This window comes from Alligator mississippiensis, chromosome 7, assembly GCF_030867095.1.
Source record: "Alligator mississippiensis isolate rAllMis1 chromosome 7, rAllMis1, whole genome shotgun sequence".
NCBI classification, from domain to species: Eukaryota; Metazoa; Chordata; order Crocodylia; family Alligatoridae; genus Alligator; species Alligator mississippiensis.
Genome location: NC_081830.1, coordinates 45,548,401 through 45,563,640, shown reverse-complemented (window position 1 = coordinate 45,563,640; position 15,240 = coordinate 45,548,401). Strand labels below are relative to the sequence as shown.

Genomic DNA, 15,240 nt, shown 5'->3' with positions numbered 1-15,240 from the left:
AATGAGAAATGGAATGAAAAGGATCAGAGACCCTTCCCGTGCCCCCAACTACAGGTATTCCACCTGACTGCTTAAACAGGTGCAGAATGAGTTGTTCTCCCTGCTTGTGAAGTCTACATACTTTACAAACTTTAGATCAGACAGTCAGATCAATGATAAAAAATAATGGCAGTTGGCTAATTAAAGCTAGGTTGTCAGGGAAGGGTATTTTATTAGTCTGAACTGCAAATTAAAAAGCAGCAAAAACTGTCAGTTTTTAGTTTTTTCTCCTAATAACAATTTACAACCTTTTGGGGCCCAATCCTGGATATACCCAAGTAGTCTTTATTCGTATAAGTAGTCACATTGACTTGTATATAGTGACCTGTTGTCTATCCATCATTGTCTCTTATAGTTTGCCTTTCACACTAACTTCTCACGGTAGCTGACATCGTTGTAACTCTGACACTGGCAAACGAGTCTTGTTAGAACAAAGTCGCTTGCGCTTTTCCTCAGAAGCAGAGATCAGACTTATCAGACTTATGCATTATGCATTAATAACCTGATGGTGTATACTAAGGCAAGCTATTGGAAAACTAAAGGACTGAATGGTTCAGATACTGAAACAGGTGCTTGTAAACATGTGATGCAATAAAAAGAGCTCAAAGTACTGGAATCAGTAAGAGCACATAATTTATCCACCTTTAGGTAGATAATAACATGTTAGGAAAAATATATTGGTCACACATGGACGCAAGCTAGGCAATTACACAACAATTTTCACAACATTCTGAATACATCTTTTAGTGATTGATTTATGGATAGCTGTCAGAAGTCCTAAGTTGAAGCTAACAAAGTTTAGTGATTTGGCCAGCTTGCTAATAGAGTTTTATCCACATCACTGATCCCTAATGCTTACTTTTCAGCGTATTCAAAAAGACAAAGACAGGAATACATAAAAGCAAAATTGTCACCTTGCACAATTTTACCATGAGTCTATGATATTTCAAATATTTTTCTGAAAACCCAAGCTTCTGAAGGTGAGAATCTTAGCTTCTGCTTTTTTAGAAAAGTACGTTTTTAGCCTTTATATTTTTCAGAGGAAACACTGAAAAGGCTTAGGTTCCTCTAAGACACCTTAAAGGCTCAGAAGTATTTCAAAATAATGATTTTAACACAAAACTCATGCATTTGAGGGTGGGGGGAGGAAGTAACAGATTACTTTTGCTGGCTGTGTTGTTGGCAATGCAGCATACAGAAAACTGACTTTTTGATTGCTCTGGGTGACTTTGCAAAGTTCTCTTAACAGCTGGTACACCCATCTTATTTCTAGTATGGCGTCTGTGCATTCACCTTAGGTATGTTGTAACTCTTTTCTAAGAGGATCAGTAGGTTTTATAACATCTTTTAATTTGACAGGGGCATCGTACAACATTGTTTTCTCCTTCAATCCTTGAGTATCGCCAAGTACATTGTTGTAGTGGGGTGTAGGTTGTAGCCGTGTTGGTCTAAGGACATAGGCAGACAAGGTTCTTTGGGTGTATCTGCTATCTTTTATTAGGCCAACTTAAATAGCTGGAAAATAATTATTAAGCAAGCTTTCTGGTTCAAAACCCTTCGTCAGGCTAAGGAAGTTTCTGCAGTTGGTGTGTGCTTGTTGTATTGGTGCATTTAACTCAGCCATACCTGCTCATACATATTCGTTTATAAATCTTGTCAAGAAACCCAGCAGTTGTTAGTAATATTCATGTCTTTAGATCAGTGTTTCCACCTAGAATTTAAGCTGCAAGTTTTACTTCAATTCATGAATAGAGGTAGGTAGCCCTTTTAGTCTGACATCATGCAGAAGGTAGGGCAGGGTGCACCTTAAAGACAGACTCATTAACGACTAATGAGTTAGTTTTTAAGACTTGTTCTCAACCAAGTTGCCCTGGCACGCTAGAGTTCCTTGAGGTCTTTTTAAGGGGGCCTCAGGGTGCTGCTGAAAACGAGGTATGCAAACACCTACACATGATTCACAAAATCAACCAAGAGATTTCAAATAGAATCCATAGCATCAAGAAGAATATGATGTGTTGTGGCTTTTCTGAGGGTTTTTTTATTTTTTTGCAACAGCAGCAGCATAATTGCTTTGTAATTTTTCCATAGTCAAGAAATGACTGGAAAGCTAAGAGCTCATACTTTCCAAGGTGTTCCCTGAGTTTAAAAAGGTTGAGAATCAGTGTTTTAAGGTTTCACTCGGCCCTGCCTTCTATTTAAATTCAGTGAGAGGTAGGGTATGTATTAATTAGAATCATAGAAAATTAAGGTTGGAAGGTACCTCAAGAGTTCATCTAGTCCAACCCCCTGCTCAAAGCAAGACCATCCCCAACTAGATCATTCCAGCCAGGACTTTGTCAAGCCAGGCCTTAAAAACCTCCAAGGATAGAGATTCCGCCACCTCTCTAGGTAACTTGTTCCAGTGTTTCACCACCCTCCTAGTGAGAGAGTTTTTCCTAATATCCAACCTAAACCTCCTTTGCTTCCATATTTACACATTCTAATTCTAATCCTTCTGTAACAAGTATGTTTTCTGTTTCTCTGCTTCCTTTTGTATTATAACTTGTAGCATACATTGGGCTGGATAAGGCATGATCATCTAATCTTTGCTGCATCCTTAAAACCGTTTAAGCCAGTAATTAGAACAGGACACCTAACCAAATCCACTTCATTGGACTGTTTATAATGACCTTACTATAGGCTAAGTCAAGCAAACTTAATTTGTGTCTGATCTTATTAGTTTTCTCTGTTGTATTAGACATATTAAAGAATAAGATAACTGATCCAGTTTAGCCTCTTGATTTCCCTTGTGGAAGCCAGCCTGCAGGCACCTAGCAGTGAGAGATCGACTTGAATGGGAACTTCAGCAGTTCAAGCCAATAACAAATCCTGGTCTGCTAAGTGACCCAGACTTCATTAATGCAGGACACAAAAAATGAACATGACAAGCCAAGAAGTAGAGACACAGACCTTTTCCTGGGAGATAATCTGATCCATTGAATTACCTGTGCAAATTCCACAGAGAAGATGCCTGTTGAATTTCCGTGGATTGCAAAGCTATCTCCTCCAGAACATCTCTGGTGAGGGGCTGGAGTAGAAAAGTTATATTTGTGCTAGTTGGTTTTGGAGCAGGCTTTTCACTAAGCCACCATGTTTTATGTATAGCAATTCAGGCATATTCAAAGTATTCATTAAATTTGCAGTAAAGTAATATACAGAGGCCTATTTTTGTGTGGTACTGAGAATCTGTCCCTCATTAACTGTTATCGGTGAAAGGAAATGACATGGAAATGGTGGAGAGATATTCTTCCACTCTGCTTCTCCCAATTTTACATTTGGTTGATATTCTACATATTAAGGAGTTAAGGTTCAAAGCACATTGAAGCTATACTTTCTGAAGTTCATCCATCCTTATAATTAATACATATGCATTCCTATACTTTAATTAACGAATAGTTTTGCCCTTTAAGCCAGAAATTGTAACTTTTTCATAAGCACGTTACAAAGTATTTTAATCTAATCTAATAGAACAATATTTCATCTTTATTGCTTGTATTGTTCAAAATGCAGTTATGAAAAGTATGCCTTAATAAAACCTCCTCTGATTTTTTGCAGTAGCTACAAGACTAATATATTAGTCAGAAATAGCTTTCCCTTGGAAGTGTAGACTTTTTTTCCCTCTGGGAGATCTAAATTTTGTGTTACCTGGCTATAAATCAGACCCAGAGCAGCAGATAATCCACAGCAGCAGATAAAATATATCTAAGAACCCTAGAGTATAAATACTTGAATAAGAACATTATTTCCTATTTTAAAGTCACATTTTGTTCTAACCAATCCTTTCACTCAATTCAATTAATGCTTCAGCAGTAACATAATGAATCCACCAAAGAAAATGGATTCCATTGGTACAAGGCTTTGCCAAGTTGACAATGATTAACTTGTACATAGAAAAGCTAAAGAATGGTTAACAAGCCAAACCATTTTTCAATCTCTTGGAGAAACATGTTAAATTATTTCATTTACATATGTCTCGGACGGCCAAAGCCAACTCGAGGTGATCTAATAATTACTCGTTCGTCGGAGGGGCTGGTGAATAGAGAGGCCGAGAAAGCTTAACATGGGCCGCCATGTTGGGAGGTTCCATCTGAGGCCATCCATGCCGTGGCAGAAGTTCCATACAATGTAGGGACCTTCTCCTCATCTTCTGGGCTTGGATCAGGTACCGTGTCTTCCAACCTCCAACAATGCCAGTTGTAATGGTGGGTAAGCACTAGCGTATTCCAGGTTTTAGACTCCCCCTGAAAATGTGGGTCAACTCTTTCCACATCCAGCAAGGGTAACAATGTGGCACTGGGAGCGCGTAATGTCCCATGCCCCCTTGCTAAAGGTTCCACCAGTTGTTCAGCTAGGGGGATTTTTCCTACAGCTCCATATTGATGTTGTGCCGCTTGAAGCGTCTTATGGGCTGTATATACTAGCTCATTGTGAGGGTTATGTGCAACAGCCCACACGTGGTTGGTGGTGAACCCGAGGGTTATGGTTAGTGACTCACCCAGATCGATGGCATGGAGTTGTGTATCTTTAACCATGGCTAGCAGGTGAAGCAGGTTCCGCTGATCTCCTTTTGTCCAAGGCGTGGACTTTCGGGATTTATTACGGATCTGTCGCTGAAATTTGGTGAGGAGTGCCAAATCACTAGGTCCAATATAATGCCGATACCAATTCAGATGACCCAAAAGCTGTTGAAAGTGCCTCTTAGTAGTAGGGAAGAATGTTTTTAATGGATCGATGTTAGGACCCTCATGCGAAATTCCATGGTGGATGGAACCGATGTATCGAGTACCAAGGAAAGTAATGTCATTTACAGGATGTAAACACGACTTTTCCTTGTTGATCGTCCATCCCTCACTCTGAAGGTGAGTGACTAGTTGATTGACTATACTAGTAACTACGGAACTATCGCGACCCATGATGGCGATATCATCAACGTAACTCCAAATTTTTAATTCCTTCTCTGGGGGAAGAGAGTATAACGCTTGAAAATTCTTTAGGGTGTTATTCATGGCACCAGTAGCTAGTGATGGAGCGTTACAATATCCTTGTGGACAGACTGTCCACCTGTACATAATGCCATCAATACACATATTTAGTATTACTTCCGGGTCATTTATCGGGATGGAAAAGAACATATTTTTAAGATCCAATGTGACTCCAACCCACTTACTTTGTTGGAACTGTGCCATCTCAAACATACATTGTGGCAGAGTAGAAGGATTAGGTTGTTGAAGTACCTGACACCTTTTGTTGACTTCTCTATAGTCTACAACCAACCGGGCTTCATTAGGTTTTCCAGGTTTCGCTACCCCCCATCCTGATGACAGGTAGGTGCTGGCTGTTACGGTCTTAATACAGCCTCGTCGCTCGAGTCGCCGCAGGAGGTCAGTAAGGGACTGTTTTAGAGGACCCTTAGTTGGGATCGGTCGATATTGCCAGGTGGAGATGTTACGAAGCGTTGGTCGATGCCAATCCTGTTTTGGGATAATAATGGGTAATGCCTGTAGCACTTGTTCTTTAAGGTCAAGCGCTCTTATCCCCGAGATCCCTAAAATATTGATGCCCCCTAGGACAGCCTCTGGGGGGTATCGGTAGCCTTGGACCCAAAATTTGACCTTCGTTGTGATGGCGATAGCGTTAAGCCCTTGTACCTTGATTGTTTTGGTGGTCTTTTGATGAGGTATCATTGAGGTAATCACATTGGTTTGAGCTCCAGTATCGAGAAGGAAGAATGCTTGTTGTTGGTCATCCGGATTGGTAGGGTTGTAAACAGTGAGTTCGGCGTATGGTCGAGAATCGGTAGGGTCAGGCCTGAACTGGAGAAGGCTGCCGGCGGAGCCGACAGCCATTACTCATTTTTTGATGGGTCCTTGAATCTGAATCCTAATGCTTTGGCTAAACGAGACTGACCTCTTTCTCCCAAAATTCGTAGCTGCGCCTTTGTGAGTCCAGAATAGGCGAGGAGAAAACCAAACATGTTCCTTTCCTTTGTCGTTCTTTCCTTCGGGGTTCTTGGAGGTGACCACCATGGCTCTCGTTGAGGGATGTGCTCTTGATATCTAGGTCTCTGTGTTTTGTCTGGGTATGCTGAAGGTCGGTCCCTCATATTATCAGAAGCTTCTTCACCTTGTTTCATAAGTGCTTGTAAACGTGGGAGATGGCCTAAGAGATTTTCCACCGGTTGACCTGCCATTGGGTTCAAAAAGAGTCAGAGTGTAACGGCATTTGCTCCTCCATATACCTCCACGCAGGTATCTATAGCTTCCAAGGGCGTTGGGATTGCCCCAGGGTCCGATAGGTGGCGATGAGCCCATCTCTCTTTTTGTTGCACGGCTGTTAGTCCCATTGGATTTGTTCTCGGGCTCCATGAGAGATATGACACCCCAACTACAGCCAGGAGGAGTTGCTCCGCAGTAGCCTTCTGTGGATGACCTTCGTGCCAGGTGTGAAATTTGTACGTTACCTGTCCCACTATGAGTGCTGGGAGCGGGATGGGCCAGTGGGCACTGTCTGTGACCACATTCAAGTCAGTAGCACGCCCTCCGCTCCATTCCGCTTGTCGGGTCAAGGCACTCGCTTCTTCTTTGTCTAAGGTGTCAGATCCGAATTCCACTATTAACCGTCCTAACCACATTGCCAAGGTTTCTTCTGATCTTATTTTAGATTTCTTGCAAAGCTCTTGAATTTCTGGTCGGGTGCGTGTGCGTGAGATAACAGTGGTACGCGTAGCACCATCTCCATCTGCAATATGCTTCATCACAGCTATCGGGTGAGCTGCGGTAGAGGAAGAGTTAAATTCTTCATCTGGGAGTGTTGGGTACATCCCTCCTCCCATTGCCCCCTCCCCTTGGCAAGGAGGCGGGGCCGTTGGGAACGACGTCACCTCAGGGGGCGGAGGCGCTAGGCGGATCCCCGCCGGGTCTTCTGAAGCTCCGCCCCTCCTTTCCGGGTTCCCCTAATGGCTCGCGCTTCTCTCGGCGCCATTTTCTGCCAGCGGCATCATGCAGCCGGCGCTATTGATAAGCGCCGCTCCGGAGCCTTTTGCTGTACACTCCAGCAATTCCTTACCCGCCGTATGCATCTGTGCCTCTAAATTTGCGTATTCCCTTAGTAGACCCGCTACTGTACGGAACAGCACATTCATCATTTTTCCCTTCTTCCATTTAGTTAGACCCCATCTCGGCACATGACGGCCCTTAGTTTCCAAATCCTCCCGGAGCTGAACGAGGAGCTCATGGCCCCGCGACTCAGGCACCAAATCCGGACAGTTGAACCAGTCAGTGGGGTTGGGTTCCCCTCCTTCCCTTAAGTATCGAATGCATTGAGTGAACTCTTGAGCGGGGGTCAGCTTCTCTGCCTTCCGCGCTTTCGCCCCAGCTAAGGATATGGTTGAGGTTTCCCCTGGGGGTCGATAATAGACCCGGTCACTCCTCATTATGCATCCAAACTCCCCAAGGGATAGCTTAGTTCTCCATTCCTTCACTACGGCTTCTTCTCTCTTTACGGAGAAGAAACCATCAATATTTCTTTCATCCCCTTCTACCGCCTGGTGGTAAGCGATATGCGCCCATAGATCGTTGGCATTCTCTACGTGGCGGGTCCCGGTGCACAAGGGGCAGCACCCGATTAGGTTCTTCTCTATCACCGTGCCCTTTGATCCCATCCTCGTCACCATGTCTCGGACGGCCAAAGCCGACTCGAGGTGATCTAATAATTACTCGTTCGTCGGGCGGGCTGGTGAATAGAGAGGCCGAGAAAGCTTAATGGTGTCATGACCCAAAGGTCTGATTTTTTTTGTGTGTGCTTCGGCACTAAGAATTATCCCCGTGGGTTTACAGCTTCGTTGCACGGAGGAGTTCTGCTGCGCAGAGAACCTGCGTGCAGGGAAGTGTTCCCGCCACTTTGCAGCAATCTTTGCAGGGTGCATTTCCTTTGCAGCACAGAAATGCATGGTGCAAAGGTTTCCCGCTCGTCGTATGCAAATTTGTGCCCCGCAATTGGTTAGTGCTAAATTATTCACACGTGGCTGCTAGCGATTGGCCTGCTAGCCATATAAGAGGCTTGAACAGTTTCCGCCCAAGCCAAAGAGGACTCCGCATCCATCTCGTGGGGACTCTGGGTGTGCGCGGCAGGGTAATAGAAACCCTGTGTGTCACTCAGAGGAGTTTGGCGGCCTGATCCACCGCCCACCTCTTCCCGTCTTCGAACGGAGCCTACTATAAGACGTAACGACGAGTTTAATGCACGCTTGTCCTGGAAATCCGGAGTTTGTCTGCGTGGAGCCTAGCAACCTCCATGTGATTGTTCGTGTTCTGTCTGCGTGGAGCCTTGCAACCTCCACGTGTGTTCGTGTTTTCTGTTGTAACCGCAACTCAAGCAAGTTCTCAGCCTACACCACGACCATCTCGGTGTAAGTAAAACAATCTTAAAATCAACCGTTACGTGTCTGTGCCTAATTCTAGCTCGGCGACCTCCCTCTCCGATCCGGCCTGCCCGGGCTACTGGCCACAGCCCGCGTGCAGAGCGATGAAAAGGGCCCAGGGTCAGACCCGGCCCGCACAAATGGTTGTAAAACTTTACTTACGTCGCTGGTGGTTGCGACGAAAACGGTCCGGTCGTCTGAACAACTATGTCAGTTGTTCCAGCTGATAAGGCTCAGGCTAGCTCTTCCGTATACAAATCAAGCCGGCGGGAATAGGGTACGTCTGGGATTGCGCTCGGTGACGGGGAGAAGAATCGATAGGTGATCAGTCTATCGATCAGCTCAGCCGCAAGTCAGATCTCTTTTTGAAGCACTCTGCAGCGTGCTCAAAGTTCTCCGACTTGGGCGGAAGTCGCGTGAATTTTTAAACGGCTAGCAAGCCAATTACTAGCCGCCACGTATGAATAATTTAGAGCTGGCCAATAGCAGGACACAAATTTGCATTCGAATGGCGGGAACTCTCTTGCACCAGGGGTTTTCTGCTGCAACAGAAAACCTTTGCTTTGCAAGAGGCTCTCATGTGGCGGGAAAATTCCACCGTGCCGAGGCACCAAAATCACTGGGTTGTGACAACATATAGCACCATTATAAGATTCATTGCTAGCTGGTCAAAATATTTATTGTAGCTGGTAATGCAGCTGGCATCAGGTGTATCATATAGGTTAGACTAAGTCATGATGCTAATATATATTCTTCTTTTGAGATATCTTTCAATGCACCCAGTAGCAAGCAGTTTGTTGCATTATAATTTTAGTCTTCATCATGAACAAAACAAGGAATATTTAAGGAAGTTAGTAACAAATACATGCTAACAGAATATATTAAGGGAGAAATGAAGTCAAATGCAGTATTCTTGGCTACTTTAACTTTCCATCTTTTACCCAAGTAGAAGCTGGAAAATATTTTTATCCATTTCTGTCTTTTAAAGTCTGACCAATTTAGATGAGTTTCTACCTATGCTTTCTAGGGACAATCAGTAGTGTAGCTCTTATCTAGCTGTTTATTGGCATTGTTTTTGTAAACAGTTTGTTAGTGTAATCTCTGCTTCAAATTTCTTGGAAAATGTGAAGTAAAAGGCACTTACAGATACTCATGTGATGCAATACTACTGTGTAGTCCTAGCTGCAATACAGTCTCAGACACCAGATGCAGTATAATCCTAACCTATAATCTATAATTTAAAAGCTACATACCAAAATTAACTGGATCAAACAGAATCACAGAAGATAGGAATGGAATGGGTCTTGAAGGTCATCTGACTCTAATCCATTCCCTGCCCTGGAAAAGATCAAAATACTGATTATGATATGTTCATTTACTCAACAAGAATCTATTAAGCATTCATACTAAGATCCTGTTATAGAAAGGAGCAAAGCCAATCAAAAGACAGAATGGTTTGGAAAAAATATGGGAAAATGTATTATTTTCTTGAAATTTTTCACCAAGAATTGGAAATGATCTTTTCTCCCAAAAAGGTTCTCTTTTTCCCTTTATTACTCTTTTTTTCCTTCCATTTAATTACAGAAAAAGTGGGGTGCAGACAGGAAAATGGAGATGGAAAATTCCCAAATTGAACATGATTTTTAAAATAAATTCAGAACATTTTGAAAAACAAATAATTTCCTCAAAATTTCATTTTCAAAACACCTTAGAAAAAGTTGCAAATTAAAAAAAAAATGTTGAGCCATTCTAGAATACAGCTACTGCATTTTTACCTGTAAATGAGAAGGCTAATTGTATTTATGTTTTTTATTGTGTACATAGATAAAAACTGATTTTTCCGTCTCTGTAACAGAAATTGGAATTTGACTTGGTTTATCATAGACTCCTATTTTCTGCTTTTTACTAGATATTGATTTTGCCACTCGTAAAATTGCAAAACACCTGAAACAAACAAAGGAATTTATTCAAGATGGAAATAATTTCAAGACAAAAACACTGAGCACTTTCAGAAACTATGAACTAAATTTCACTGTTGGAGTGGAGTTTGAAGAACACACCAAAGGTCTTGACAACAGAGTGGTAAAGGTATAAACCTTAGCGTTTAATTTCCATTTACAGAGTAGTTCATACCAGGACAAGAGGTCTGAGGAAAAAAAATGATGAAAAGCAATGTTAGATAAATGCTTATTTATAACGTGCAGGTCATTTGCATTTCAAGACAAATTTTCTTTCACATTTAATGTATTTATTTTATATGCAAATAAAGGTTTCTCAGATTTGTGACAGAAATAGTTACCTATATTTATCCTCACAAGAAAACTTTCCAGTTTCTCTCTAATAAACTTCTTTGTAGTTTTATATATTTAAAAGTAAAGAAAGGAATATATTTTATCATATGTAATTTAGCGAAGTTACATATTAAATCTAAATTTTACAACTACTAAACTCCCTCCCTGCATTATTCTAAAATTACCAAGTCTTAATGAGGCTGCTTCTGTGAGACCTTTACATGTGGCTCTCCAGTAGAAGGGAGTGCAAGGTCTAGAAAAAAAAGTGTGAAAGATGAGGGCCTGAACCATATGGCAAATTTACTTAACTCCTTAAAAGCCCCCTTTCTTTTTTGCTCTTCTACTATTCTCCCCTGAAACACTTACATTGTGGGGGAGAGGGTGAAGGTCATGTGCCCAGTTCCCATTGAAACTCCTCTTCGCATCTTTGAAACTTTCCCCTAACAAGTACAGTCAGCTGTTTCAGCAAGTTCCCTCTTCGCCGCTCATTCACCAGTTCTGATAACCACGGTTCTGTCCTCTTTCTCGGTTCCTAACTATCTTGTCCCTCTCAACTGCACCTGAGGAAACAAACTCGGCTTCTGCTGCTAGCCTCAGATGACAATGAAGGTTGAAGCTCACTCATTGTCAAGAAGTTGGCAGTACAAAAAGGTAAAGCTTCTGCTCTTCTGCGGCTCCTTTAATCCCTCTGTAGAGTAGCATAGGTTTAATGGAGGACACTGTTGGATCAATAGGGCCAGTTTCTCTTTTCACTACTACTAGTTTTACATGTTCAAGTAGATTCCTTTCACTTCGATGGAAATCAGAGAAGTAATAGGCTTGTGTTGGACTTTTTCTGGTGCTTTGAATTTGCTTGAATCTTTCTCTGTACCCCTCTCTTCAATGAGCATTGTGAGGTTTTTAAACCAATGCATTCAAGTCTCCCTAGATCCATCTCTAACTTCAAACCTTTTCATCACACTCCTTCCCCAGTGTCACCAGTCCCTTTCTTTCTCACCACCCTTCTCTAGCTGCAATAAAAGACAGCTTGTCCCATTATAATTCTGCCTTATCTTTGATATTACTGGTAATCATTTCAACAAGTATTTTTTTCTGAATAAATTGGGGGAAAGGGGTTTTATATATAAAGAGCAGTAAACTATTAGTCTCGGAAACCCCTCTGTAAAAGATTTCCTTATTGTCATGTTAACAAAAACAGTGACTCACAAAAATGAATGGGAAGATACTGGGTAGCATATTTAAAAAGGGAATTGGTCATTTAAAGAGACTGTCACTTAACCAGTCAGTTAATAAGACAAGTTACCTGAAACTGAATGAGTTTTCTCTTTCTATCATTGAGAGACTTTTCCATAAAAGAAATAACCATCTTCAACTGAACTAGAAGATCAGGTAGTATAAAGCTGATAGAGACTTTTCTAAACATATAAATAGCAGTTTTAATCGTGAACATCTCTGCTCTGTAGATGACACTATGATTTGTTTAGCATATGGACATTAATTTCTCTTGACTTGCTCTCTGATCACTCTGTCCTCTTCCTACTGGTTTTGATTCACTCCTCTTACTGTTAAGCAATATAAAGCTACAGAGCCTTTCAAAGTCTGAAATCCTCTTCATGGACCAACATCTCTGGGCTTCCTGCCACTTTTAACTTTTGTTTTCCAGATCAGAAATCTGAGATAAATTTTCTTCTTTGTTTCATTTATCTGTATGCCTGCTTATCTCTGGAAGAATTTCCCAAATGCACCCCTAAGTGGGCACTGACTGGACTAGATTGGACTGTAATTTTAGCCATGTCTTTATTACTTTATTTTTCTTAATGAAGTTCATTCTTTACAGTGTTCCTAAATCCCTCAGCTTTAGAGGATCCACGGTGCTGCCGACAGTCTTCCTTCTCCCCCACCCCCAACCCCCAGATAGGAAGATGGTGCAGAGGCACATTTACTGGTTTCCTATTAACCCCAAGACTAATGGCCCTCCTGCTTTTCAGAACTCTGGAATCATTCCATCCTGCCTTTTTGACCTCATTTGCACGGACACCCAAAGCACTTTCCACTTCCCCAGTATTGATTTGTCTCTATTCCTTCCACACATCTGAAGGCGAAGGAGGTTAGGTTGCTCATTTGCTCCTGCCTACTTGACCTAGAACTCAATTCTCCTCTGGGCTCCCCCTTCAGTGAGTTATTCAATTTCAAGTTCAGTGTGAAAGGTTTTTTTTTCCCTTTAAGCATGTGACTGTCTCTGTCTAAAGTTCTTTGAGACAGTACATGAAGGACATGATAAAATAACTTATAAGTGTATTGTATCAGGTGACATTACCATACATTTTCTCTTGCAGTCTGCTGCAGGCAGAAATAGGTGTTAAGTTGTCATGATCCACAGATTTCCAGTTATTGCAACTTACAGTCTTTTTATTAATGCTTTCATTACTCATTGTAGAGTCACTTATCTAATTCCCCTCTTATGCATAAATAATATATGTTGTTGTATCAAAGAAATAGTTGGATGTTGATAGCAAACCAGTTTATACCAAAGGCCAGCTGGGCTACTACTATCCTTACACAAGCAGTTAATATTTTTGGAATTGCAATTGTGTCTTCTTATGTGTCGATCTTTTCCAAGGTTGCTAGTTATCTTACTGGATTTAATCATTTCATTTACACAGGCACTGGTGACTTGGGATGGTGATAAACTAGTATGTGTCCAGAAGGGTGAGAAGAACAACAGAGGCTGGAAACACTGGATTGAAGGAGACAAACTGCATCTGGTAAGAGCAGATTTCAAGGGGGGTAAGCACCTAAATGAAACTGCAACATAACGAAGTACTATAGTTTTGAGGTATACACACATTTACAATAGTTTTTACTCAGGCAACTCTAATCCCTAAATTTTAGAAACCCCTGTAAGAAGGGACCCCTTCCCTTGTTACTTGAAGCAAACAGAGCTTGTAAGGAAGGAACTGTGCTATTTGTATCTGCTGCCGATTAGGTTGCAGGGCTCAGCTTGCAAATTGCAGACAACAAAACATGTGGCTGCTGAATAGGGGATTAGCAGCTCTTGGGCCTTGGAATAACAAGCCAGGTCACATAACCAGGAGGGGAAAGAGCAAGGGCCATATAAGCCTGAGCCTGGAGTTCAAGACTCAGACCCTCACTGTGGAATGAGCTGTGCAGGTGTGCTATATATTAGGCCTGTGAGAGTAGGCAGCTATTCAATCTGGCTTTGGATCCGGCCATTTGGATGCCAGTGATCCGATCTGGAGCTCCAGACCAGGTTCCCGCTTCAATCCGGCTGAAGCAACTCCAAAGCTTTGGAGCCACTTCAGAGATCTGGCCGTAGGGTATAATGGAGAATCAATCAAATATCTATAACTTTGTTGTTTTTTGTCTGACTTGTATGAAAATTGTAGGGGTGGTAGCGTCTGCTGAGAGCATGAAGTCTGGCAAGTTTCAAAAAGATCAGTGCAGGGGTTTGGGGGGATCTGTACCCCAAATTCTTGAAAGTAAAACTCATGTCACGTTTGTGTTACACCACAGGGGGGTGAAAACTGAAGGGGTGGTGGCCCCTGCTGAGGCCACAAAGCCTGCCAAGTTTCAAGAAGTTCGCTGCAGGGGTTTGGGGGAAACTGCACCCCAAATTCTTGAAAGCAAAACTCATGTCACATGTATATGTTAAGCCACAGTGGGGTCAAAACTGCAGGGATAGTGGCCCCTGCTCAGGCCACATAGCCTGCCAAGTTTCAAGGAGATAAGTGCAGGGGTTTGGGGGAAACTGCACCTCAAGCTGCGGACAAGCAAAACTCGTGACATGGGTGACACTGTCTGTTTAGGCACAGCAGGGTGAAAGCTGCAGGGATGGTAGCCCTTGCTGCGGCCACAAAGCCTGCCAGCTGTTGGGGAGATAGGTGCAGGGGTTCTGGGTTCTGGGGCCCTGCAGCTCTAGCTGCTGACAGGCAAAACTCATGACATGGGTGCTTGTGCAACTGTGTCTGTCTTGGAGCACGGGGGGAGTGGCAGGGAGGGGAGGGAACTACTGGAGGCCTGGCTGCTAAGCTACTGTGTTACCAGTTATCAATAAATCATGATTCACTCAGGGACCAGCTCAATACACGGTACCTAGCTACTACACAACGAGTTAACGAGAACGGGTTAACACGTACAAAATCACAGACTAAGGAGAGAAAATAATCAATACAGACAATCAACTGCCCCAAGACAGACACAGTCAGTTGCACAAGCACCCATGTCATGAGTTTTGTCTGTCAGCACCCAGAGGTGCTGGGCCCCAGAACCCCCCTGCACCTATCTCCTTGATATCTGGCAGGCTTCATGGCTGCAGCAGGGGCTAGAGGGTCTTCAGGTTCCATCCTGCTGTGCCTTAACACACACGGTGTCACCCATGTCACGAGTTTTGCTTGTCCACAGCTTGAGGTGCAGTTTTCCCCAAACCCCTGC

The 15,240-nt window shown here is 42.7% G+C and overlaps 1 protein-coding gene across 1 annotated transcript in view; it reads left to right on the top strand.

The window, feature by feature from the left end:
- Window positions 1-15,240, top strand: part of RBP2 (retinol binding protein 2) — a 34,244-nt gene that overhangs the window by 14,642 nt on the left and 4,362 nt on the right. Inside the window, exons 3-4 of the mRNA XM_006257986.3 lie at window positions 10,407-10,585; window positions 13,452-13,553. Coding sequence (XP_006258048.1) covers window positions 10,407-10,585; window positions 13,452-13,553 — 281 coding nt within the window. The remainder of the gene's footprint in view (window positions 1-10,406; window positions 10,586-13,451; window positions 13,554-15,240) is intronic.